Source organism: Lepisosteus platostomus, chromosome 2 (genome assembly GCF_059453375.1).
Source record: "Lepisosteus platostomus isolate fLepPlt1 chromosome 2, fLepPlt1.hap1, whole genome shotgun sequence".
Taxonomy (NCBI): Eukaryota; Metazoa; Chordata; class Actinopteri; order Semionotiformes; family Lepisosteidae; genus Lepisosteus; species Lepisosteus platostomus.
The window spans coordinates 73816959-73844584 of record NC_142612.1 but is presented as its reverse complement, the minus strand read 5'-3'; the positions used below and the strand labels follow the sequence as shown (position 1 = coordinate 73844584).

The following is a 27626-nucleotide window of genomic DNA, read 5'->3' as shown; positions in this document are numbered from 1 at the left end:
GATATCAAATTGGTCTTGGGATTGCATGCCAAATACAGACTCAAGTGTAAATGAATCTTTACATGCCTATTGAATAAAACTAAATTTAGAAATAAAATAATGACAGGAAGGAATGTTAATGGCTTCACTCCGGTGTGTAATTTAGCCTAAATGATAAAGACGTTTATGATTGATACAGCAGCAGGATGTTTGCGGTACTCATTAATATGCCATGAAACATAAAGATAAATCGGTTTGTAACTCATCAGTGTAAATCAGCTCAGCTTGAAAGAGATAAGGAATTTACCTGCAAGCTCTTATGGCATCCAGCCCATTTTCAAGGAAGCAGTCCTCTTGAGAGGAGAAAAAAACAAGGGTAAAGACTGTACCAATGCCATGAGCTGGCCAGCCTTCTTCACCCTCAAGAAAGAAAACCGATAATGCTTGTGTCAACAATGACTTGTAATTGAAAGCACTGTTAAATTGCTATAGATACAGTATCTAGTTAAGATTTAGGGTTTAATACATGGCTAGACTCAAGCGGAGGAATTCACAGGCTCAAATCCTAAAGAGTGGAAAGGAGACATAAATTATTTGGGAAAATGCGAAAAGGAACAACCCTTTGATGTGGTAGAAATTAGTTGTTTGGCTGGTTTTGGCCATGTAGTAAGCATGCCATCGTTCTCTTTTATTCCTGATCGGGGGCTTTATATTCACACATCAACGCAAGGTACAGGCCTTTCAAGCACAGGATTAGCACGATGGCGGAGCCCTCGTTAACTCTGACAAGGTCCTGAAAAGTTTTAGTCACAGAAAGGAATGCTAAAATGAGATCGATCCAGGAAGAAAGAGAAAGAATAGTACAAGAAAGATTGAAGTCTTAACTAAGCAGTGCCATTTGGTGTGCCCAAAAAGCCCAGAGAAGCCATTTGTGCAGTCATTAGACTTTGATCTCAGTTTGCTGGTCAGGCACGAGAGGTGTTTTTTTCTTCCTGAGAGAAGTGTGTGTATAGTAAAAACTGAGAGAGCTGATACTGGATGCCCCGCAGCCTAGCGGCATCGCTGTCAGAGCAAACCTGACAGATAAATCAACACGAGGCAGACGTGTGATAGTCACACAGGTTCTTCCAGAAAGAAACTTTATTGTTCAGACCACCCACTTCCACCCTTCAGACTTGCTTGTCAGTCTTGCCAACTAATGTTGAAATTAACAGCGTTGATGTGGAAGCTACGCTTCAGCTTTGCTTTTAAGATCTGTTAAGTAAATCACTCACTGCAGTGCGAGATCTCTTTCTGTTTTAACAGACTAGTGGGTAGGGTCCATATAATGGAAGGGACTCATGGTTAAGCATAATGCAAACCTTAAATTACCTTAGCTGGTTAAATGCATTTTTTGTAATTCTTTGTCAAGACAAGCTTTTGTTGAAGTAAAAACGTTTGATGGTGTTATTTGAAAAGGGTTTTTCCCTCCCTTTCTTAATTGCTGAGGAAAATGCAATAATGTTTCATTGCAGCCACAAAGTGTGAATTTTGGTTTTAATTTTTTCTCTATTTATTTTGCCATCCTTCTTAAATTGTGTAAAGAAAATACATTTCCCCGCTTTATGATCACATTGAGAATAGGTGAATGAACAAATCTCTAAACGGTTTTGAAGCCTTTAAAAAGACATTGTTCCCTTTGTTAGACAGAGGGTGGATTAATTGCCCTGAATAACACGGTGGACGAAAGTAATTACACCAGGCCAGAATGGCTTCATTTTCAAAAGGAACTCATCAGTTCAATCCTGTATCAGCACCCTCCTTCTCTCACATGACCGCGAAAAAACATTTGTTCCCCTAACTACCAAACAGCTTATGAAAGCATTGTCCCCCAGGTATTAGGATGGCTACTGGTGTGCCTGTTGTATTCCTGACAACAGGGACTGGAAAGAGTGATGTCCCAGTCAAAAGTAGGTGGTGCAGAGACAGCTGGACAATTACGTCTGGGTGAACATTTAGGCCCAAGAACAGCTGTACAATGAGATAACTCCAGCTAAAGGCTCATACTGTGGGGCAGATAGATATTCAAAGGTCTATGCCTGGACAATCATGGCCCTCAATTAACTCACACAGAAATCTCCCAGTAAAAGAAATTATCAAAACAGTTGGAGTTTAGCTGCACAATAAAACCAGCCCCACAAAGGTCACAACCTAACATATTTAGAATAAAAGGCCAGGTTTTTGTTGTTGCTGAAAAGAAAAAAAAAATCATCATCCCCTTTATCTGCTCCTGAAAGACAAGGCCAGAATTCTAATTAAAAAGGACATTTAATCTTTTATATCTGTAGCTAAATCAGTGGATAGGAATCTTGATTTTATATTGTGAAAAACATTTTAAGATTTGGGATAACAAGGAGCATAGGTTTAAAATGTAAAAACAAATAATTTGACCATCATTCATAGGATGAAACTGAACCTCTAGTTCTCTTGTTAACCCAAAGTTGTCCCTCACATAGTTTACATACATCATGAAGGTCATTAAACATGTGTCTTGCTATCACGGTAAGCTGTAAAATGACTCAATTAATCCTAATATGTTACATGTTGAGGATGTTTGAGAGGTTAGTTTCCAGATTGTGAAAAGGGGCTTTTTGGCTGGTTATCACAGATTGCTTGATCTTTTTTATCTGAATGCAAAACATAAATGTATGGAAATTATGTTATGCATAAGGAAGGTTTAACTGGGTTTTATTAAGGACCGAACAAAATAAAATATTACACAGACATTTTACATAGTGTTTGGTTTCCAAAAATGATCTGAATTTTTTTTTTCTTAAAAATCCCTGTCTGGCATTTTGGGTGCTAAACATAGCTTCTTAACAACCATTTTGTATGACTGATAAGCCTTACACACCAGATTTGGTTATTTTCCAACCGTGTCTATATGCATTCTGCAGCTGATTTTGTCTATCTTATTTGCGGTTTTTCAGTTGAATTTTAAGGCTGAAACAGAAAACACAGGGGCTTGTGTATTATTGCCGAAAGGCAGCTTGAAAGTTGAACCTTTGGCACTTATGGTTACTCGAAAGAACTGGAGTCATAAATTTGTCATCCAGGTTACAGCTTTGAAACTAGGTACGGTCAGAGCGAGGGAGTGGAATGCACTGTTGAAAATTGTTTATAGCTCCCACATAAAAACAAAGAGACATATATATATACACACACACAGTTGGTACATTAATTCTTGTAATGAATATTTTACAAAAAATGTTTTTTTTGTGCAAAAGAGAGATTGAACACCTTACTGTTTGTCTAAAAAAAGTGCTGAGGGACATTTCTGATAAGGGTGTACAGCATTCCAGACGTATCATTGCTGGAGAAATTAGGGTCATAAAGAAAAGTTCAGCAATGCAATATCGTCTTATTCAAACATTCCTGATATGCCTATGGCTGGTGTTTGATTTTACAGATTTGCTGCTGAAAAATAATTGTCACAAGGAGCCCTTTTACAGGAATCTGGACGAGGCCATATAAAGAGAAAAGCAATATTTTGATCAGCGTGTTTGAAACATAAAGTGGTCATCCCACACACCATTCCATTTGCCTTCTCCCAGAGACTTCTTAAACATATTGCAACGTATTTGTTCAAGCTGTGAAAAAATAATAATTCTTTGTTTTGTTTTTTTCTCCTGAAGCTTGCAAAACTGGCTACTACAGAGCCCTTTCATCGGATGCATCGTGTTCCAAGTGTCCACTGCATAGCTACTCTGTCTGGGAAGGGTCTACCTCCTGCACCTGTGATAAAGGCTACTTCAGATCAGAGACGGACCCTGCTTCCATGCCTTGTACAAGTGAGTCACAAGCGTATGGGTGTCCAAATAGTAGTTAAAGTAGGTACTGGAGCTGCGTCAGCATGTGTAGGTTGCAAAGGAACAAGTAAAGGTTTATTCCAGGCTGAAAAGAGAAGAAAAGAAACACAACGTTTCGTCCGTGGAGTCGAAGAAGGCTCCACAGCCAAAACTTTGTGTTTCTTTTCTTCTCCTTTCAGCCTGGAATAAACCTTTACTTGTTGCCAAATAGTACTTCTGCTGTCATCGCCAGTCAGATTATTTTCATTTGGCTCTCCATTAGTTCAGAACAAAAATAGTTTAAGCAAATTAAGCTTGAATCTCTCTATAGCAGCAAATAAAGAACATTTTCTGATGAGCAGATTTGCTGTTACCCAAAGTTCAGCTAATTTCTCAGCAAATATGAATGCGAGAGATTTATGATTGCAATCAAAACATTTCCTGAAATTTTAAGATGATCCTGCTTACACAGAGGTTAAAGCCGAGAGCCCCTGTCATCCTTCTAAACTATAACAAACCCCATGGTGAAGATATGAAAGATTTAATTTATAGCTTGAAACACCTTGATGTTTGTGACAACTTAAAGTCCAGGCCTTTTCACAACCACAATAATCAGGTGTGTGTTCCTGCTCATTATCCCCTCTTTAACGGCTAAATTCTCATTCTTGGGTGCATTTAGTAATCAGTTAGTTTGACAGCACACTAATGAAGAAATAAAACACTGCATCAAGGATTCATTCCTTTGGTCAGAGAGAGACTCTGCTTCAGTGGGTTGAGAAATCAAGTTTTTATGCTGTGGAATTTTGAAACCAGACTGCACCACATGAGAGCTTTTGAAAGAAAAGAAGTGTTGAGTGTGTGAGGGAGGATTTCTGTGTCGCATTACGAATGATTCCTGAATTTTAATACAATCTTACTGTTGTTCTTAAGACTGAGTAATAATGATTGGATTTGAGATGGAATTTGAGCTATTTTTGTAACTGTGGTTATAAAAGTCATTTTCTTTCACATAACACACATAATAGTTCATTCTCCTGCATGCTTCCCACTGACGTCTGATTTGCATTGTTGGAAGGTTGACCTGCATGTGCCTTGTCTGCAACATCCACTTTCGAAAGTTTCCTTCCTCATCAGTGTAATGAGCTGTAATGACATCAGGGTTAATCATGCAAAAGGCTAGGGGACTCCCAGCTTCACTGCCAGGATATCACAAGAAGGAATCCAGGAGCTGATTTCCGAGCAGCTCTGTCCTTAGTGTGTTTCAAGGTCAAATATGAAAGTTGTCACCATAATTAAAAATGTGGTCGCCCACTGTTCTGATTTCGCTCAGGTCAACAATTAGAACATGATGAAAGAATACTGTAATTCTAGCAGCGCTTTTCTATGCCTTTCATTTCAATTGCCATTACATTTATTCCATGCTCCGTTAAGCCCCCCTGCGCGATTTCCAGGTATTACAGTTGCTATTTAAAAATAAACTGAATGAATTAGGCAAGTTTAAATTGATAAAAGAATTAATCCGCCTTTGAATTTAAGGATATACATATTAAAGGGGTCTTATTTGTTGAGGCTTTATTGTTTTGTATTAGTTATCCTAATGGTTCTTTCATATATCCATATGGATACTGCTTAAAATGAGTCTCTGCAGGTCATGAAGTAGTGAATTAATAAGTGTTCCAGTGCAACTCAAAGATTAATCACGGGTTTGACTGTAATAGCAGGACTCATGCAGGTCAGCTTCAAGGTCTGCTTTCGAACTAAGCACCTGAGAAGTGTCAGCAATTAGTGTCAAGAAGAACATACACATTTGTTAAAAATGCGAAAAGGGTGACCTTATTTCAGATTTATGGGTTCCCCAGTGCTTTGTTTACATGCTTACAAAAACCATCAGCACAGTTTCAAAAATGTGACAGTCATTGATCATATTGCTGCTTTTCCCTGGTCATCCTTCTGGTCTGGGGGCAGAAGTCAAGGTTTAGGCTAGGGTATTGAAACTGGAATGTGGTGTCAAGACAGTGACCTGAACTTCATTAATATCTAAGTAAAAATAATTTATATTCCTAGCTGCCTTTTCCTTTATGTTTTTTCGTTGTTCAATTATTAAATATAAAATTGTGTAGACTGACTGATAGAGGAGTTTCTTTTAATCCTGTATTTTGTCTGATTTATTTTGAAATACTATAATAAGTATTTTTACAATACTTAACATAAAATTAGAAACCCCATTCAAAGCTAACTGTTATTCAGTTTGGGACAGTCTACATAAAGGCCATGCGATAGCTTCTTATTATGCATCGTGGGCTTAATGACACAACAAAATTAATGTTTCAGGAAAGGAAATGAAGGCACATCCGCTGGTCATCTTGGTTCGCTCTTCCATTAGACGATTCTTTTTCTGGGTTCAGCTCTAAAACCAGAATTGAGTCTTTTCTGTGTGTCCCACATCCCTCACTCCCACCTGTCTGTGCTTCATTTTCCGCCTCACTGAGCTTTTGTTTTGACACTGCTACGCTCTGTCCCACATACTAATTACTGACTTTTGCTTCCTAAGAGAAGAGACATTGTTTGCCGACTTTTTTTTTCCCTCCCCATGTGAACAGAGTGGACACACAGCTTGTCAATGTTTATTATAAAAGCTCCGTGCAACAAATAGAGGCTAAAAAAACTGAACTGCTGCCACAGTTAGTATGGATGTAAAGAATGCATTATGTGACCTACGGGTGTCCCTGTTGAGTTATTCTGTTGGCCATTTTCTACGCAAATAATGTTTTTAAAGTGCTCTGCTCGTGACAGCATGAAAAACAAGGCGAATATTGAACTAACATGGCTATCCCAATGTTCTTAGTATTGATATTAAAAACAGCATACTGGCGGTCCCATTTTCATAGTAGAAATAAATTGCGGGACTAGGGCTGCACAGTGACCCAGTTGTTAGCATAGCTATCTGGCAGCACTGGGGTGCTGGGTTCGATTCCTGTGCAGCTATCTGCATGAGTGTTAAATGTTCTCCCTGTGTTTGCATCAGTTTCCTCGTACTGTCCAAAGACATACTGGTAGGATAACTGGCTTCGGGGAAAGTTGGCCCTGGTGTCAGTGTGTGCGCAGGTCTGTGCGTCTGCCCTGCGATGGACTGGCGTCCTGTCCAGGGTGTACCCTGCTTTGTGCCCATTGCTTGCTGGGATGGGGTCTGGCTCCCACGTGACTCTGTATTGGATAAACAGGTTAGAAGATGGATGGCAGGCAATGACTGCCTATATCACAACATACTGTCTTAATCAGGTTTTGCTGCTCCTAAAATTCCAATCCTCTTTCTCCAGGGCCCCCTTCTGCTCCTCAAAACCTGATCTCCAATGTGAACGAGACCTCTGTTAATCTGGAATGGAGCTCCCCCCAGTACACCGGAGGCCGGCAGGACATCACCTACAACGTGGTGTGCAAACGCTGTGGCGCCGACCCCGGCAAGTGTCGGCCCTGTGGCAGTGGGCTCCACTTCACTCCCCAGCAGCTCAGCCTGAAGGGCACCAAGGTCTCCATCAACGACCTGCAGGCTCACACCAACTACACCTTTGAGATCTGGGCGGTGAATGGGGTGTCCAAGCAGAGCCCCAGTCAGGATCAAGCTGTGTCCGTTACTGTGACCACCAACCAAGCAGGTGAGCCCCGTCTGTGTGTGAGCCAGACTCCTTTCACATCGCAGATATTTCCAGCCATTGCTCGGTACGCCTCATTATTTTTCTTATTTCAACCCTGCGTAATTGCAGAATTCTAGAAGAATTCAGAACAGAGAGGTTTGAGGCGGCTGCATAAATACTTTGTGTTACTCTGCCAAAGTATAATTGAGTTACAAAGAACAATATAATAGATTAGTATTGGAGCTTTTTGTTTTTTATTCATTTTTTCCTTGAGCACGGCACTCGGTTCATTTCTAAGTTTTAGTTTGGATGTTCTTTTGGAACAATTTGATATGGAGAACAGACCTTTTGAGATTTGATGATTATAAATAGTTGGTTTGGATACATAGATTTTAATAATAAATGAACTTAATCTCAAAAGATGTCTGTAATAAAAGTGATGAGGTTATCAAGAGTGAAATTGTTAGACTTCCATTTGTTATGTAACAGCCCAAGGTTTTTTCTTCCTTAGAGCTATTTTATTGGTGTAGTAGTTTTGTTGTACTTTTTAATGTAGCATTTAAAGTAGATCATAAGATCTTAATTTATGTTTGAGAGAAGGAGTCGTCTGTATGGACTAAAGCAAAATCTGTTTTTTATAGGAAGTTTAAAATTTTAATTGCTGCTTGTTGGAGGCTGCTTGATGTAAGCACAGTGGAGTGATTTAACTAGTTCCAGAAGGCCTGTAGGAAAGCGTATAATGATATTAACTATTCCAATTGCAATCAGTGCTTAATTACCAAGGGTAGGCAGTGCAATCATAGATTTACAATCCCTAAGTTTGTTTAACAGTGACCAGTCATTTCCAGGATGGAGACAAGATCTTGAGCACACATACTGTGGGCAGGAGTTTTCTAGCTGCTTTGCTCATTTTGCTTTGCCTGGGTCAACCTAATGCCTGTACTTCTACTGCAGTGAATAAAGGGAGCCCTTTGGAAGGAAAACAAGTACAATGCCAAATAAATAAAAGATAATTATGTCAGAGACCAGGGATTTGGCCAGAGACTTGTTCTGAGGTCTCTCCAATGCGTTCTCTTCCAAGTCTCTTCCATAATAAATCCCCTCTGAAACTGGAGCACAGTCCTGTTCCTTGCATGAAGCAGACCATCAAATGAGGCTAGGCTAGCAGGATGAAAGCACTTTAAACTAAATATATGGAAATCCTACATGGACAAATATACATGTAATGAAATATATATATTTACATTACCACACAATATGATTGTGCTATTAAAATCCTTATCATAATGGGGCAGTTTATGATCTCCCTTTACTTCATCATCATTTAAAAAACTCACATTGTTCTATTTTTGCCTCCTTTCCCAAAAACCTTGATCAGGGATAAGGTTACAGCTTCTGGGACACAGCAGAACCTATTGAGGGACATTCTGAATTTCGCCATGCACAATCTGTTTCATAAATCACACATTCCCTGATGAACTCCCAGCCCATTAAAATTATGGTGAAGTGGGTTCTTGCTTTGAAATGCAACAGGCTGTAAATGTGTTTTTTGTTATGTTTATGAGCCGTAGCCTGGAGGTACAAGCTTTGCTTACAGTTTAAACAGCAAAGTTGCACACTTCCCTGAATGAAATTCCTTTCTCCAGCCAATTGCTGGAGACAAATCATACTGATTTGACAAATGTTTAGTTTTATGTAATTAGATAAAATCTCTATATGTTCTGAGATAAGAGCCCTTCTACTTAATTTCCTCTAAGAAAGTTGCTTGTTATTTTTTGATACTGTTCATAGTTCTTAGTAAGAGAAGCACAATGATAATGTAGTGCATACATTTTTGTTTATTTTGTGTATAAAAAAAGATTGGCAAATGACCAATTGGTTAGGCGATAATGTAGAAAAATTTAAATCTTCAGTTTTTAGGGTACATTTATGTGTTATATTAGAAACCTACAGCAGCACTTGAATCAGCTTTGGTATTGGTGAACACAGCCAAGCATTCATAGCTTTGAATATATCCCGTGCAATTACACCTCAGATCATTATGGGCAGCAGTCTGATTGATCCGTTATGAATGACAGCTTTGATAATAGTCATTCTGTGTTGTATCTACATAATTGTAAATATACTGGTGATGTCTATAGAAGAAAATAAATCATCAGAACCCACGAAAAGATATCCAAAAATGTTTTTCTATCCTGTTTGTAAATGCACAATACAGTTCAAACAGGTGCTTACAGGAATCTTTTTAGATCTGTCAATCTGAACTGCAATCAAAGTTACTGATCTGAAACTCAAAAGTTATTAAACCCTTCCGCAAACCTCCCGAGATCATGTTTCGATAGTTTTTGTATTGTATTCTGGTCTTCAGTCCCTTGGCTACTTACCTCTCCAGTTAGAAAGAGACAGTTCAGATTCACAAAGGATAGACACCAAAGAGCGTGCCTTAGGCTTTGCTTCATCGCTCTCCTTGGGCTCTTTCCAACAGTCGAGAAAAATCCTACCTTGCTGTTCTCTTGGGAGACATTCCAATGTGAACAGTTTTATCAGATGGTAATTTGCTATCCGAACCAGCAGTAACACTGCTCGGCAATGAGAAAGCACTTTCCAGTACCTACTGCATGAAAATAAAACACTCTTTTTTTAGAAAATAAATATAGCCGCATCTGTTGTTGACTTGCCTTTTCACTCACATTGCTCTTTTTTTTCAGTGAGTGGCCACATGTCATGGCAGTTGTTTACACAGAACAATTGCTGGATAGCATGTAATTTAGCTGGTTTCAATTTACCTGGGGTTAAAACTTGCTTGACGCGTCCTATGATTTTAACAAAGACAGATATGGGCTTGTATTCAAGACCATGTGCTGTAGTTTGTTAATTTCTGTACAGCTCAACACCACAGAAATACGTCTTCAGACTTTAATCTTCAAACTGCTCTTGTTCATTTATCCTAGAATATTTTCACAGCCCTTGTAATCCACTCAGTACTGTGACCGTGGATGAAATTAGCAGCCTATCATAGAAGCTGTAATGAAAGCACAACTGCAGCGTTTGTCTGGTTTTTGAATAAGCGGAACAAAGCATTTAAAGAATCGAAGTTTCAAGTTTCTTTGCATCTCATAACTTGGGAGTATGCTTTGTAAGTGCAAATTTATGCAAGGCAGTGTTAGTCTTCTTGTATTTGGTTCTGGCCTCAGTAATAATGGTCAAAGCTTGAGGAGAGCAATTATTCAAATATTTATAGTCATCAGTTTCTTTGTTTCCATTTTGTAATTTCAAGTATTTAAGAATTCTGACTGCAATAAAAATCGAAATCATGGGGTGATATTTTAGCTTCTTAGAGAAAAACATCCAAACAGATTCCTCATTGCAAATCATGCAGATTCTGTGATTATTACTTTTCAAAGAACTTGCAGCCACAGTTTTAAATTGATTGGTAAATATACAGTATGAGGGGATATCAAAACCAACAAAATCTTTAACCTTTCATGCTAGAATGAAACAAGATCAGAAAATAATTCTAATTTCTCCCTGATCATGATAAATGTGTAAATCACTGAAAAAGAAATCCCACATTATTTTGTCATCTGCAATCCCCTGGAGCTTCTCAATTTCATTTTGTTGCAGGATTTGTTATGACATGATTGATCTCAGGAACACAAATGGTGTGGTCTAATTGTTTAATAGAGCCGTAGCACATTAGACACCGGGATGACATAGCCTGACTAAATCTATTTACTGATGCACAAAAGTTGCTTCCTGGAACATGATCAATGAACATTTCATGTGAGTGAAGGCTACTTAAACCCAATCCCTCGTTATAAGCCGTAATTTGTTAGCATATTTCTGGAAGTATGTTGTTAAAAAATAATTAAATGATGCTTAAGTAAAAATGACGCATTAATCATCCACATCAGTCCTAACAAGGCCCAGTCATATTTCTAGCTGGCAGGCGGTCTTATTGTGTGAATAATATATTTTGTGAGGAAGGCAAAAATAAAGCTTTACAGATTTCTATTCTGAAAATAGAAATCTTTGTCCCAAAGCACTATGCATTAATGGATTTTTACATTTTATTTTCCAAAACATTTAGGATACCTTTATATAGCTGGGCTGTGCAAGTCATGTGTGTACCTTACCTGTCAAACTAGAGGAGCTGTAATTGAAACAGGCTTGTTTTCCTGTTTATCCGAAGGCCCTGATGTTAATCTCAAGGAAACGTTTGCTGCAGACTAGCATGTTTCTATTGGCAAAATCCTGAGGTATCTTTATATAAACGTAAAGAAAGGCTGGTATTAGATGAACTTTCTAGCATGCAAACTGAAACAAAACAGGCAGTGTTTAGGTTAAACAGAGTGCAGAATGAACAAGGAATGCAGAACCTAAACTTTATATCAGAACACTAACATCTGACAAGCCCTGCTTTTTTCAGGCTGTTTCTCAGCAAGTAGCTGATATTGTCCATGGATTCGCTGCATAAGTACAGGATTCTGTAATACTGTTATATACAACTGATTTTTTACAAACATCAGCTAAAACTAAGAAACATAAGAATTAAATAAACATAGGACAAAGGACCTGTAACAAAATATTTGTCAAAAAGAGGAGACAACTGCAGTGTAAATGAGGTCAGGTCTATAAAAAGATTCCTTTACTAATGATTTGAGAAACCAGCCTTCTAATTAGGTTTACCCTTGAGGTCTTGTGTTGCTCGTCACAGTTGTCACAGGTATATTGTCTGTTTTCTCTGGTACCTGTCCTACAAGCAGGGCAATAGAGCACTGACTCTGGTGTTTAGGACGAATAATCACCTAGAAGCAATCATCCAAAGAGCACAAGCAGTATACTCAAACAGAGAGTGGGAGAGAAAGTCCTGCCAGATGCCTTTGGTTCTCATTGTTTTGGAACATATTTCACTCATGGTTGCCTCTAATTGCGCTCCGTTTATTTCCTGTTGGTATTTGCTTGAGTTGACTTAATGGAGCTCATGTCACAGTCTGTCTACTGGGCCTGGGCCTGTGAAAACTATTCTGACTCAGAGTCTGTTGCATTGAGGAAGGTTATTACCTCTCAAGCCTACAATACAGCCAGAAAACCCCACAAGCTCTCAAAGCAGGGGGAGAGGGGGCAATAAACTTTTACAAGGTGTTTAATTTCAGGTTGTTCAGGAAGTGAGAGACTAGAAGGGGCTTTGTACATAACTGCAGGGAGCACAGTTCTAATTCCAGACAAGTAGAGAAACAGATTTCAGTAAAAGAGTGGTTTTGTATGACTGTCTCTTTGAACCAGTATTAGACCTACCTAGTAGTGGGTGTGGACTGTTTTTGAAAAGGCATCCTCCCTCCCGTATTGTTTCAGTCCATTGATACATGTTTGTATAGCTTACAGATTTGCTAGATATCCTCTTTCTCACCCTGCATAAATGAAAGATCAATCAATAACTGAATACCATCTAACTTTATTACCAGGAGGTGTAAAATAAGTTTAGATAACATTTCACTTTTAAATGAATGGCTGTAAAAGTTCCAAAACAAAACCACTCGTTGTTCTCCTGATGATCGAAAAAGCTCCATTAAGAATTGAGCCTAAGTCTCAGCCTGATAACAAGTGCAGTTATTCAGAAAGTCGGTTTCTCTGCGGTCAGGGGTCAGTCGGTTAAGTCAGAAATCAATTAAACTCTTTCTTCACAAGGGCAGATCTTTTTACAAAAGCCAACAAGTTGGTGAGAAATGATATAAATGGTTTGTAAAAGAAAAAAAAAACATTCCATTTAGTCAGTCTATCAGGAACTCAGCTATTTAAAATGGTGGGTTATGAATTGTGAAACTGGTGATTGATGCTCACGTTTCTCTCAGTTCTTTGTTGTTTAGGAGATAACAAACTGGAATTTCAGTATCAAGAGATTCCTGTGAAGGAATTGGTGACCACTCTTGAAATTGTTTTTTCTGTTTTTTATTTCTAGCCCCTTCTCCTGTTACCTCAATTCAAGCTAAAGATATAACAAGACATACAGTCTCCCTCTTTTGGCAAGAGCCTGAGAGGACTAATGGAGTCATCCTGGAATATGAGGTCAAGTACTATGAAAAGGTAGGAGTCACAGGGCACCGTTTTTTAGTGTGCATTTAGAAAGTATTATGTTCTTAGAGAGTCCTGCATAAACAGTAAAGAAAACAACTAATGGGAACATGGTAATACTTAATTTTGTTAACATTTTGGCTAAGAGGAATTAACTTAACATCCTGTTCAAATAAAGGATTAAAAATAAATAAGGATTAAAGTAGAGATGCAAAACAAAGAAAGATAAGTAAGGATAAAAAAATCCAAACATCTCTCTGCCTTCTGTGAGTCACTCCCCTGTAAAACACTAGGGAGAAAGCAGTTGCTCACAGTGCGTTTCTTTGTGGCTAATATATATATATATGAAATACTGAAAATTCTCTGAGATGCATTGAGGGAACGCTGAGGCTAAATTTGTGACGTCTTTGTCAGGATCAGAATGAGCGGAGCTACCGCATCGTGAAAACAGCATCTCGGAATGCCGAAATCAAAGGCCTCAACCCCCTGACGTCCTATGTGTTCCATGTACGCGCCAGGACTGCGGCGGGCTACGGCGAGTTCAGCAATCCTTTCGAATTCATGACCAACTCCGGTGAGTAACAGCGGGCAAACCTGCTTACAGTTCATTCCACCTACACAGTCTGTTTTGAAAAGCAGCACGATGCGCTTTCTTACACAAAGATTAAGTCTCACCCAGAACTTTTTTGTTTCTCCTTGTATCCCGCTGTTGATGTCGCGGAGGAACTCGCTGAACTGTAGTGCAGGGTTCAAGTTCTGTTGAATGCTTTATTACGTGAATATCTGCTTGAATCTTTTACTGTAAAAAGTGTATAACTGCTGTGGAAATGTGCCATTGCTCTGTGTTTCTACTCTTCGCTTTTATTACAGTTATAAAGGCCTTGAGGAGGAGAAAATGCCATTGTGTGCATTGCCTTAGTAACCTGGAATGGTCAGGTTGGGCCTTAAACCCAGCAGGGATGTCAGTCTAACCAGCAGTTGTTGTCTTGTGCAGTTCCGTCGGCCATCATTGGTGATGGAGCCAATCCCACAGTCCTGTTGGTCTCCGTGGCTGGGAGTGCTGTTCTCCTCATCATTCTCATCGCGGCCTTTGTCATCAGCAGGAGGTATGTCCCCAAGCTCCACTTTATTCGTTTATAGGCTGGGCTGTTTCCTACATTCCACTGTGGGAGTAGGAAAGGATGGAAAAAAAAATCTTCGGAGTAAATTGAGGATTTGCATGAAAAAGAGCACGTTAGCATGAAAATGCTCCTTTCTCTTTCTGATGAAATTCTTCCTCAAGTCAGTGTGGAGCTCTCCAGAGGCCCTTGCAGCGATTCTCTGCTCTGTAAAGGGTGACAGCTTCTCTGTTCTTGGACTTTTTGACGGAATGTAAACAGGGCTTAGCGATTAATTGTCACGTCCATTGCCAGTCCTGTGACAAAAATGGTTTCTGTTGCTTGTGTTTTCCACTGGGATGTTCTTTTCTGGAATGCTTAAACCGCATACAATGAGAAAATCCTGCACATTGCAGTATCCAAGGAAAGTATGTCATAAGTCCTCAATTATAATCATTGAATACAAAAGAATGCTGACAAATACCATTGTAGTTGTTTCACTCTAGACCCACAAACATACCGAGCTAGTTCAATTTGTTTGAAGTTGACTTTAAACACATATGACGAGAATACAGTAGTGTAAATGGGAAATTCATGGTTACATTGATGCCTGAGGCCTTAATGTTCCATCCATTCCTCCTGATGGTTTTATTATAAGGGACAAGATTGATTGCACGATACATTGGAATTTTAATTACAGACGGTTGCCTGAGACAATCAAGCAGGTCATCTGCCTCCGTACATCGCTTCTGCTGGGACGATGAATACAGCTTATGGACTGGGCCTCCATGGATCACTTTTTAGAAAATGAGATGTCAACCTCTAGGCCCTATATTGATTCTCTTTAGTGTGGGCTGTAAACCTGTCAAAGGGAGGAGCACAGCCCAGACTGCTACTTCTTTGCTCTTACACAGCTCTGATATTGCTATTGTTGTGTATCCGTCTTGCTCTGGAGGTGAGCTCCTATTTGTAATTCCATTACGTGATCACCGAGCATGTTGAGATCGGACTGAAACAGCATAACGTGAGTGCTTTCTGCAGAAAAGATCGTGTTTATTAAGGAGTGCTCTCAGCAACGTTTCAGAAATTCCTTTCCCATTCAGCACAGCCGGCATCATTCAGTAACAGGTAGTTGTGTGACGTGTTACTGCTGTAATCGTGCTGTAATTTGCCCAATGGGAACTGCAGTGTGTGTTCACAGAAAACAGGATTCAAAAAATGGATTTTACAGGAAAATATCAAGTGCCATTATAGGAATAACACAGCAACTTAGTCAGCTCAGTAATCATCAACACTGGTCGGCTCTAATTAAAGCAGTCACTGAGGTCAATGATACGGGCAAGGAAAATGAAAACACATTTAGACTTTAACAAGGCTGTGGTTTTCACTGTAAAGCATTTCTTGTTCAATCAATAATTATGCCATTCTTGGAACTGGTTCTATTTTTACTATTCTTTCTGCACAGACCTTTTTTTTTGCTGCTGCTGAGTCTTACAAATATGCATTGCATTAATCTTGTCCTGATACTCTGTGCTGCTCTGCACATAGTTTTCAGTAGATGTTTTGCTTGATTATTATTGTGTAGTAATATGAAGGGAATGCACACTTGGTAAAAGATGATAAATTATACTTCAAGAACTTTATCCAAGGCTGTAAAATAAGAAAATAAGAATCACAGCATTTTCATTGGCTAGGGTTTCTATAGTATTAACCAAAGTTATACTGAACAGAAGACACGAACAAAAGGCTTTTAGTTTAAACACATCCTCTATTGTTCTGCAGTATTTCAGACATCCCCAACTTTTCATTTATTGGACCACTTCGGAATATCTTCTGCTTTGCACAATGAAAAGGCAACCTGTTACAAAGAGGCGTTTATAATTCCACTTGTTCTTAGAATAATTTAAAGCAGCGTGCACAACAAAGCATTCCCTTAACATTCAACCTCCGCCCTCCCATCATCATTACCTGATGTGTCTTTTGTGAAGCACATTGTAGCACATTGAAGCCAGGAGGAACCTGGGGAGGAGTGTACAGCCCCTGGGGCATTTCAGCAGTTTAAGCATTACTCCGTGTCTTACCTGGAACCCCCCCTTATCTACCGCCACCCCAACCCCCTTTAATTGCCAGCAGAACACGACTGTCCTCCGTAAGCCCTCCTCGGGTTTTTTTGGTCAGGTGAACTGCCTTCTGGGATTTATTCTCCAACCCCCGGCAACCATTTTGAATGGGCCACTGTGTGCTGTTAGTTTTCCTTTTGTGATTCTGTCCCAGAGAATGCTGCATGGTGCCCTGCTGCCTCTGGCCTCCCTGGGGTCAGCAGGTGACCGTGGAAAAGGTGGGGAGGATGGGAGGGGGGTTTCTGCACTGGGGCTGTAATTAAAAGGTGGCATTCATCACAATGGGAATGTTTGAACAGTAATCTAGTGTGTAACATTTTCTCAAAGCAGGTGGTCTCGCATAATTTTTTTTTTTGGGGGGGGGGGGGAAGGGACTTGCATCTTGTTTTTTTTTTCTTGTCTTTCCTTTTTCATTCATGTCCTCTCTGTTTTACACTTGCCAGAAGAATGCAAAACCGCATGTTCTCCTCATCTTAGACTTTTAGAGGTTTCCCACTTAGTTTCAGAGACGAGTTCTGTTGTTAAAAGAGCAATCACTAAGATCTTGCTGCGTGGCGTAAACATCTTTTCCATTAACTTTTTTTTTTGATTTCTAGGAGAAGCAAATACAGCAAGGCCAAACAAGACGCAGATGAGGAGAAGCACTTACACCAAGGTAATACTTGCAGTGCGTTATGGAAGAAAAAGAAATAGCAATGATTAATGATATAAAGTAATATTATTGATGTAAACAGAGATCAATTGTGTAAGGAAATATTGGAGCCAATGCACAAGTAAAAATTGAAAGCATGTGTTGCACATTTATCATCTTGTCTAACCGGAGTTTTCTTTGGCAGGTGTTAGAATATATGTTGATCCCTTTACTTACGAGGATCCCAACCAGGCTGTTCGAGAGTTTGCCAAAGAAATCGATGCGTCTTGCATTAAGATCGAAAAAGTCATTGGAATTGGTAAGTGAAGAGATTTCTCCTTCCAAAAAAAACCTACCTACATCCTTACTTGCTTTCCTGGCTTTGACAGTTCTGGCTGTTTGTCATACTTGCAGGGGAGTTTGGAGAGGTGTGCAGTGGACGGCTGAAAATGCCAGGGAAAAGAGAAATCTGTGTGGCCATCAAGACCCTGAAGGCCGGCTATACGGACAAGCAGAGGCGGGACTTCCTGAGCGAGGCGAGCATCATGGGACAGTTTGACCACCCTAACATCATCCACCTGGAGGGAGTCGTGACCAAATGTAAGTGGAAACCTGAAAACCATCCGAACCAACCCACTAGAGTGCGAAGACCAAACGAAATCTGCACCTTCTTCCCTGGGAAAACAACAGATGGAGCAGATCACGTGATAGCTAATATGCACAAATCTGTGCGTTGTACCAGTCATTAATCTTGTTGTCATCTTTAAATGAGTTTATGGTTTAAAGCGATATCCTATCTCCAAGACAGCTTGCGTCCGATTTTGGTTTTACTGAAATGAATACCTGATGTGCATGTGTATGTGCCGTTGGGTATATGTGTATGTGTTTTCAACTTTTCGTTCTTTCAAATCCATCTCGTACGTGTATGTTAGACTAGAAAAACCGTCAGAAGAAAGCAAGAGACAGATGGATAGACCAGTGCAATGTGTGTGACAGAAAGAGCTTTTATCTTTCTGTGAAGATAAGCTTGAGTTCTGTCATTCAAACTCATGTGAACAAGGGAGGTTCCACAGTTTTGATCATTATCTACATTGTGCCTACATAATAAAAGGATGCAGTTACTACAGAGCATAGAAGGGTACTTGCAGCAGCCAGTGTTGTGTGCAGGCAAATGCTGTCAGTTCCCACAAGTGGCAGGGCAGTGTGATGGCTGTGTTATTCTAAGGCTTAGCTGTGCAGTGCGGTCACAGTAATGAATTATTGAAAATAATGCCAGTATCTGTAAAGGAAAGTAAGCAAAGAGTAAGAACGGAGGAACAAATGCATGCAAACATTGTAGCTGTTCTGCTAATTTTTTTGTTGTTTTACGTTCTTTGGCGAGATTTAGTTTTCATCAAACAAATTACCCTTTTACAGCCGAGTGTGTCGGTGGAATCTTTTAAAAATCCATTATTTTAATTACAAAAATTCGCACTGTATTAAAGGTGGCCTGCTCACCCGCTTTTAACGCTTTTACAGCGGGGGCAATTAAATATTTTTAATTGTTAATCGTGGTTAAAACAGTCCTTTAAAAAAAAACAGTCTGAGGATGGGAGTAGGCTCTTCTTTTTTATTGTCCCGGCGAAACATTAAAAACCCACAACTGTTAAATGCTGTTTGAGTTGGAGGTGATAAATGGATTGGGTCATTTGCATAATGTAGCTACTGCTAAATTAAAATTATCATTCCAATTTCTAATATGAGGGAGCTGACCTATTGTGTGCCATTGTGCGCCTCCCAGCAGGCAGTTCTCTTCTATAATAGGCATGGCCTTCTGAAGCTTTGGCAGCGCCCAATCAGTGCTAGGTAATAAGGTATTCATCTCCTTCACTCCCTGTCTCATTTGCGATAGCTAGGATAAATTGACGTATTCAGTAAACAAAAAATTAAAATGCAAATAAGATGTGGAGGCAGAGGGCATGCATTTTCCAACTTGATTTTGAACTGTCGCTTCAGCAACTTTAGGCTATTGAGACTGCATACAAAGGTGGTACATAGTGAAGCTGTACTTTACAACTATAGAGGGCTTACCATTCCTTATGTATGCAGTTCTGGGCCTCTCTTTGCATTGTGTGCTGTGGGCTGATTTTACTCCCTCAAAAGCAGCACCCTATAAATCTAGAATCCTGCTAAGTAAAAGAAGATGTCTGAAAACTAGTGTCATAAATATAGTTCCAAATACGTGAGGAGAATACATCTGGAGGAGGTAATAAATCTTAATACCTGTGGTGACCAGAATTTAAAAAGAACAAAAATGTAATGTCTGAATACTCGAATTCTTTTAGATCCGCCATCGCTTACAAAAGAGGATCTTTCTCGGGTCTGTTTTTTTTTCATTTATCCGAAATCTGTGTTCCAGGAAAACATTGCCATACTGTGTGAAGCACATGGGTTGGTGACTGCAGTGTGTTAACTTAGTAAAGCGCTCCACAGAATGCGCCGGCTGACTTTAGAAAGCGAGGGATTTCAGCGTGCATGAGTGCCTAGGCAAATCATGAAGCCCCGCTGGGATTTTTTTCCAAATAAATTCCCTCCTCGGCAACACTAGCAAAGGGTTAATGTGGCAGATGGAAGCCAACACATTCCTAAATAATTCATCCAACAGAGGCACAAGTTTGGCATTTTTAATTAAATTAGACTGTACAAGACTGATGTAGTGCCAGTGCTACTGTGGGCTGCATTTTTTAATCTCATTAGATGAACTGTTTGCTACATAATTGTCTTTTTTTTACTCCCATTCCAGGTAAACCTGTAATGATCATCACAGAATACATGGAGAATGGATCCTTGGATACATTCCTTAGGGTAAGTCATCCATCAAGATGATGATGTATTCCACTATTTTACATGCAGGCGTTCCCAGCGAGCTAGATAATAATTCTCCTGGTACCAGATTTCTAAATGTGTACGACTGTCTTTGTTAAAAAAGCCCACATGAAATGCTAAACTCCTTGAATATGCGATGGCAGAATCAGGATTAAACAGAAGAATGACAAGGTCATGTAGGGCATTTAGTGAATGCTGTTAACCAGTAGTCATTCTTGGTGTTTTATAGAAAAATGATGGGAGATTCACAGTCATTCAGCTGGTCGGAATTCTGCGTGGAATAGCTTCTGGAATGAAGTACCTCTCTGACATGAGCTACGTGCATCGGGATCTGGCTGCTCGGAATATTCTGGTTAATAGTAACTTAGTCTGCAAAGTGTCAGACTTTGGGATGTCTAGGGTTTTGGAAGATGACCCAGAGGCAGCTTACACTACAAGGGTAAGATGATCAGAACATTATCTGTTTATCTCAGGTTACTGTATTTATGAGGAAATAATGATTACACAGCCCACAGTGGATATTACTGCCTACAGATGTTTCTCTGTACTTAGATAATTTTCTGGCAAACACACTTAGATTTAAATGGATTTTTAGTGATGTCTGATATTTTTTTAAAAGGAAATAACAGGAACATATCAATCACAGGGTGGGAAAATACCAATCCGATGGACAGCCCCAGAAGCAATTGCATATCGGAAGTTCACCTCAGCCAGTGACGTGTGGAGTTATGGGATTGTTATGTGGGAAGTGATGTCATATGGAGAGAGACCTTACTGGGATATGTCCAACCAGGATGTAAGTCAGATTTTACGCACAATTTTTTAACCTCTTGCCTTATTGATTTTTTTCTTACTAATTTATTGCTGCAAAACTGGGAGGGCACTGAGTTTTTTTAATTAAAGTAGTAGGGGATTTTACTTAATCTGAAAGAAAATGTTAATTAATTCAGGAATGCCATGTAAGAAGCTGGGAGTTATCAAACTAAACCAGCATGAATATTGGATACGACTGAGAAATTGCTTGGAGAAATTAATTCAAATAGGTCAAAGCAAGCTAATATGCTTAAGAACTGTGTATTCTTTTTCAATTATTCCTCCTAAGAACCTAGCTTTCCTTTTGCAGTTTAGGGCTTGCAATGAGGTACCTAGTGAGTATAAAAGTTGTTTTTCAAGAGCAGCTGGGAAGAGTGGGTTTTCATAAACGGCTCATACTGGCACTTAAATGAGTTAACGAATGGTAAGAAGAATACCGTTGTTTCAGCTTGTTGTCATGCACCACTGTTTGAGTCCCAGGCCTTGCTACGTGTCTGAACTGTGCACTGTCTTCTCCTCTAGGTAATCAAAGCCATTGAGGAGGGGTACCGCTTGCCCCCACCTATGGACTGCCCTGTTGCTCTGCACCAGCTGATGCTCGACTGCTGGCAGAAGGAGCGCAGCGACAGGCCCAAGTTTGGACAGATCGTCAACATGCTGGACAAACTGATCCGCAACCCCAACAGCCTGAAGAGAACGGGCGCAGAGAACACAAGGTCACTAACGGGACACGTTTACTAACCGTGATGTATTGGAGACTCGATTGGATGTGACAAGCAAGCTGGAGCGGGCACAAATTGCTGTATTTACCAAATCATGTGCCTCGATCCTTAACAGATTGGGAAGTTGTGGCCAATTCCACTTCATACACAACTGATGAATTTCGATGAGCTCCCCCAGTGTAGCATCGGGAGAAGTTAGCCTTGGATTTTTTTTTCTTCTTTTCAGTCGAGATAATTTATATAGATGTGGTCATTATTACAGGGTCCAATGTGTGATTTAGGTGCCAAAAGTCCAGTAGCGCTTTAAAAATGGAGTGGCTTACATTCATTTCATGACACCCGAAGAAGGCTCCACCACCAAAACTGGTGTTTCCTTTTTTCTCTTTTCAAACCTCTTACTTGTTCCTATACATATTGCCTTCTGAGGGAAGAGGACTTTATATTTCACATTCCAAAGGGATAATGTTGTAATTTAACCCTTTTTCAGTACAAGTGGCCAGAAAAATCTTTATGCATAAGAACCAAAAGCCAATTAATTATGTACATATTAACAGAAATGGAAATGGTGAAGTGAATCTTCTTTAAAATCATGACTTTTGTGTCGTAAACTACGTTACTTTCAGATCATAACACGATCAATAAGCCATGGTCTAGCCATGTGGCGCTACATATCTCCTGAGTAGATTTTGCAAGACTTTATTTGATAATTGCTACTCACAGACAGAAGCATTAATTTCCATCGCTTCTACTCTCTGTTTACTTTATGTTCAATACGTAAATGAGGTCATTTCCATATCCAACCCAGATTGGGTCATTAGGCCAGATCTTATCCTGGTTTCCATGGCGTTATTAGGCGATCCATTAGCCTTCGATTTCTCCCCTGGGCAGGGGGCTGGTCCATTGCAGGGATTACCCCCAGCGATGCTGGTGCCTGTTTATATAGTTGGGTGGACTGGTGCAGTCAGGCATGAACTACCTCACTCAAGGTTCAACACCATTGTCTGCACTAGAGACATGAAATCACACCCTACCAGTTAAGAGACCACAGACTTGCCCAATGTGCTGCGCTGCTAATGCAATATGAGAAGATGAATAATTATAATTGGTTACTCAACACAGCGGTGGAATACTAAGTGATACTTAAAAAGAAAGGAATAGTTTCTGTTTTAAAAAATGAAGTGTTATTCTAATAAATATATATATATGACTGATGCTCAGCTTAAATTGTATGTGTAATCAGGAAACAATCCATTTTTCTAGATGTATGTGTTAATTTGTGAAGGGTAACTGGAAAGTCATAAGAGCATAAGAAAGGTGACAAAGAAGAGGAGGCTGTTTGGCTTATCTAGTCTGTTTGGTGGATAAATATGAAATGTCTTGTAACACTCTTGATTTGCATTCACAGACCCAACACGACACTCCTTGATCCCAGCAGTCCTGAATTTTCCTCACTGGGGTCTGTGGGCGACTGGCTTCAAGCCATCAAGATGGAAAAATATAAAGATAACTTCACTGCCGCTGGGTATACCACTCTGGAAGCTGTAGTACACATGAACCAAGAGTGAGTACAGTTTCGGAATCACGTTGTTTAGTCTACCTTGTGATTACCAAGCTTTGAATTTTGCTTTGTTTATTATTACAGAACATACAAAAAAAATGGCCAGTATTCAAGGCCAGCTATACTAAGAAAACACAAAGGGCCTGTTCAAAGAAGGCCTGGTTAATTGGGCTTTTATAATCCCTACATTAAACAAATTTGAATCTAATTTTCCATATTTTGTTTGTTTCCATATAAACAGGGACATGGGCAGAATTGGAATTACTTCAGCTGCACACCAGAGCAAGATCCTGAGCAGTGTCCAAGGAATGCGGACCCAAATGCAACAGATTCAAGGACGAATGGTTCCTGTCTGAGCCCATAATTAATAAAAACTCAAAACTTTTTTTTAAGAAAAACAAATTAGTTTACCTCATCCATGCACTTTAATTGAAATAAAAGAAAAAATGGCACTTTTACAACTTCATCCCTGCCCTTTGATGTTAGGATATTTTTGTTTGAAGCATTGTTTGTTTGATGACAGCGTTCTGAATTTAAGGGCCTTAATGGAGTGCCTACAGCATAATGGTGGAAGGCGAACATCATTCTCTTTTTTGGCAATTCTTGAACTTTGGCGAAGAACCATGGACGTGATTTTATAAACTGTTCAAATATTTCAAATTTGCTGCCATACATTGTCTACAGCTGAACTTTAATCACTGTTATGTCTGTTGGGTGAACTGCAAAAAAAGCAGCTTTTTTTTTAAAAAAGAAAGCATTTCCTCAGGATGTCGCAAAAAATGTTTTAGATCTGATCGGAAATAGTTGCCAATTCAGTACAACGAGGTCTTCTCCTGAGCAGAATCTGCTTTCATGATGGAATTCTGGGACCTGCATCCAAAGTTGCAAAGTGTTTGATCGAACATCACTGAACATGCCCGTCGACTGCTGGGGAGAAGAACAGTTGTCTGGGCCTCACAATTGGAAAAACAATTAAAACAAGAAACTCTCGGTTTCAGCCTTTTGCAGCTTTTTATCAAGTTTTACCGTCACTTCAAATGACCACTAAACATTCCTGCAAGAGTGAACTGTTGCATGTTGGTGAAAAATATCTTGCCTTACTCATCTGAAAGAGCCATCCTTGTTGCATTATGGTGAGCATTAAACGTACCTCGCATATCTATCCTCTCTGAATTTTTTTAGTTGACTGATATCTCCATAGGCGCATATTTATCTTTTGCAGATGTAGACTAGCCAAGAAACCTAGCTACGAAAACATCGAAACTCTACTGCTTTGCTATGGCTGTATTATCCCTAGGGGAGCTATCTCTGTTAGAGTGAATGTATCCCTGAATTGAGCTAGAAGCACTTACAAGTTGTAAGGAGAGTGGACTATATTTTTGTGGGAAATGATTGCCTTACACATCATTTATAACTCGTTGCAATGTTGTTATTATTTTTAGTTGTAGTAGTTTATATTTTGTGTTAACAAGGAATTGAACATTTTAGTTGGCATGCCACTTTCTTTTGAGTTAGAAATGTTTGGTGCCAGTGTGTTAGTTCATAGTAATTTAAGCCTGCATTTAAAGCTAGGAAAAGTCTCTTAAACATTAGGGAGGAGGTTGCACTACAACATTTCCTGACAAATAGAGTCGGCTCACAATCAGGAGTTCAGTGTTGTAAAGTTGCGTTTTTAATTTGTTCTAGAGCGTAGCTTTTTCATGAGATATGGTGCTAACGTCCTACCTTCTTAAAACTCGTTTTCACTGTGAAACATGAAACATTGCATCACACTGGATACATCCAGGTGTTCTGGGATGACGGATACAGAATGCTAATGACTGTGTCTATGGCTTTGGTTTCCATTTTAACAGCTCCATTCCTCTTCAAGTCATTGTGTGGTGCTTTGTATTGCAAAGCAGTGGTGTGTATGCAGTCTATCTTGTGAAAATCCCAAACTGCAGTGCCCACAGGGATTAAAATGAAGGCAGGCTAAGCTTCATAGATCCACTAATGCACTAAATTTAGGAGTTACAGAAAAAGAATCCTCAACATGTCGTAATTTAAGGAGGAAGGATCAGCTGAGAATCACCTAATGACTGAATGTTCTGTCCTGTAATCTCAGATCATTTAAAACAAGAATAGTCTTTTCAGGCTGTATTGTTTTTTGTTAAGAGAGTGATAGGGCAGTATCTTCAGGTCTTATTTGTCATGCATTATCCAGAATATAGTAAAACCTTAAGAAAATATTAAACACTTAGCCAGAGACCAGATTTTAGATTGGTTGTCTAATACAAAGTGGTTAGGCTGTAAACTGTATCCTCTACACCTGAGCCCTGTTTTCTTGAGGTCTCCCTCCCCTTTCACTTCCTGTGCTTTCTATGCCAAAAAATAAAAGTAGCTGATTTTAATGTATTTTAATTTGTAGAGGTAAGGTACCTCCATAGACTTGAAATATCAAGTTTTTTCTCATTTACTAGAAACTATACTGTGTCATTTGAACAGCTCAGAAATAACACGTTCCACAAAATTATTTCACTATAACATAATTATAGTGTTTCAGCCTGAGTAATGATTATTAATTAAGGAGTAAGTGGTCATTTTCTATAGATTTCAGTATAGGGCTTCCTCACAATGATTTTCGGAATTGCAAAATAAAATAATATTCAGCTGACATTTTGTTTAAACACACAAACGTAACAAGTGTATTAGCAGATAAAAACAATTAAGACCAGTCAGTAATGGTTAATTATCATTCAAGAATTATGCAAATGAAGGAGTTTACATTGCAATTTAAGGATTTAAAGGTCAGGTTTTATTAGCAAGTTTTTTTGAATATGCAACCCTAAAGGATCCCTTTTCCTTCTTTTCTGCAGTTTCTTTCAGGAGAACTAATCTAACTGCCTGAGCCGATGAAAGTCACAACCCTATCTCAAAACAGGAAAAAATACATTCAGCAGTGGAGTAAGAAGTATTTTCATTCCCATTGGAATCTGCTCCACTTTGCAGTGGATCCCGGGACAAAGCAAGCTACTGTGCAGGCTTGCTACACGACTTCCCAAGAGGCCTGAATTCAGTGTCTGGAATCTTTTTCTTAAAAGAAAAAAAAAACTACAGAGGAATGTAAAATAATGGAAGGCAATCCTTCAATCTCCCCAAATTTTGTTTTCGTTGTGTTTTTTATGTTGCATGTCAATGCTGCGTTTGTATGTGACCAATATCTTCAAAGTGCTGTAGGTAAATCTAGGTGTGTCAGACCTTTTATTCAATAATAATTATAATAATAAAAAAGATCCTGAGTCTTTGTCACTCAAAGACATATAGGTACAGTTCTTGGAATTATCAGTATGTCCATGAGCATCATTAAAAAAGAAAGGCTTTATGGGTACTGATGGCATCAAAGTGAGCTTCAGCTGTCTTCAGATTATTTTAAGTACAATGGACCTAAAGCTGAGCTAGCTGGACAACTGACAGAGTGTGCAACTTTCATCTTGCGCTTGCAGGATGGTGCTCAAGTTCAGATGAAAATGGGTTTCTTCAGGAAAAGAGTTCAGCATTTCCTTTGCGGAATGAGACGAGTATGTACTTTAAACTTACTGCAGGAATGTTTTCAAAAAGGGAATACCGAAGGACAGCGAGTGTTTTTTGTTCTTCCATGTGTACCAAATGTTTCTTGACCTGTTTCCAAGTGTTTTGTTTTTTTTTGCATCCAACAATAGCCACACCTTTCAAAGCCAATTAATATGAATGAGAGTTACATCTTAATTATGTTTGATTGTTTTAATCCTTTTAAGGACCTGTTTGGAATATGCAAGGACTGTTGGGGGAGTAAAATAGAATGTACTGTATGATGCATTTTAATTTAGTTTATTACAGAAATCCTAACAATGTTTTTTTTTTTCATTGATGTTGTTTGCATTCAGATTTCAGATGCCAATTGAGCTAGACATATAGATTAACTTTTTTATTTGTTTTTTTTTTAATTTCTTTGTTTTGATGATTTTTAGGTACATGTAACTTATGTCATTTATTTATGGTCTTTTATACCTAGTTTGTAAATTGTAAAATAATAGTGAAAGGAGAGCAAAGGAGTGCAAAGTGCATTCTTAATAAAGTAGATACTGTATAAAATCCCTGTCTTCATCTGCATTTGATTTATAGGTTGTAAGCTGTGTGAATGGAAAATATTGTGTAATTTTAAACGGCACTTCAAACAGTATTTCTGAAGGCAGTCTGTAAAGTGGGTTGTAATAGCCTATGTCTTGTTTTCATCATAGTTTTTTTTCAAAAGTAAGTTGTCATACTACCACATCTAATTGATTTAAACTTGT

General features: G+C 39.1%; 1 protein-coding gene across 2 annotated transcripts in view; it reads left to right on the top strand.

Moving 5' to 3' along the window:
• The window catches only part of epha4l (eph receptor A4, like), a 44986-nt gene extending 17560 nt beyond the window's left edge, over window positions 1–27426 (top strand). The window contains exons 4-18 of one of the 2 annotated variants that reach the window (XM_088617681.1): window positions 3654–3809; window positions 7124–7459; window positions 13398–13522; window positions 13925–14084; window positions 14505–14616; window positions 17324–17382; window positions 17564–17677; window positions 17773–17958; window positions 20141–20202; window positions 20453–20662; window positions 20843–21019; window positions 21559–21752; window positions 23164–23319; window positions 23558–24449; window positions 26172–27426. In XM_088617681.1, coding sequence (XP_088473807.1) covers window positions 3654–3809; window positions 7124–7459; window positions 13398–13522; window positions 13925–14084; window positions 14505–14616; window positions 17324–17382; window positions 17564–17677; window positions 17773–17958; window positions 20141–20202; window positions 20453–20662; window positions 20843–21019; window positions 21559–21752; window positions 23164–23319; window positions 23558–23672 — 2162 coding nt within the window. In that variant the 3' untranslated portion in view covers window positions 23673–24449; window positions 26172–27426. The remainder of the gene's footprint in view (window positions 1–3653; window positions 3810–7123; window positions 7460–13397; window positions 13523–13924; window positions 14085–14504; window positions 14617–17323; window positions 17383–17563; window positions 17678–17772; window positions 17959–20140; window positions 20203–20452; window positions 20663–20842; window positions 21020–21558; window positions 21753–23163; window positions 23320–23557; window positions 24450–26171) is intronic. The other variant, XM_088617689.1, reaches the window with a different exon arrangement.
• Window positions 27427–27626: the final 200 nt, after the last annotated feature.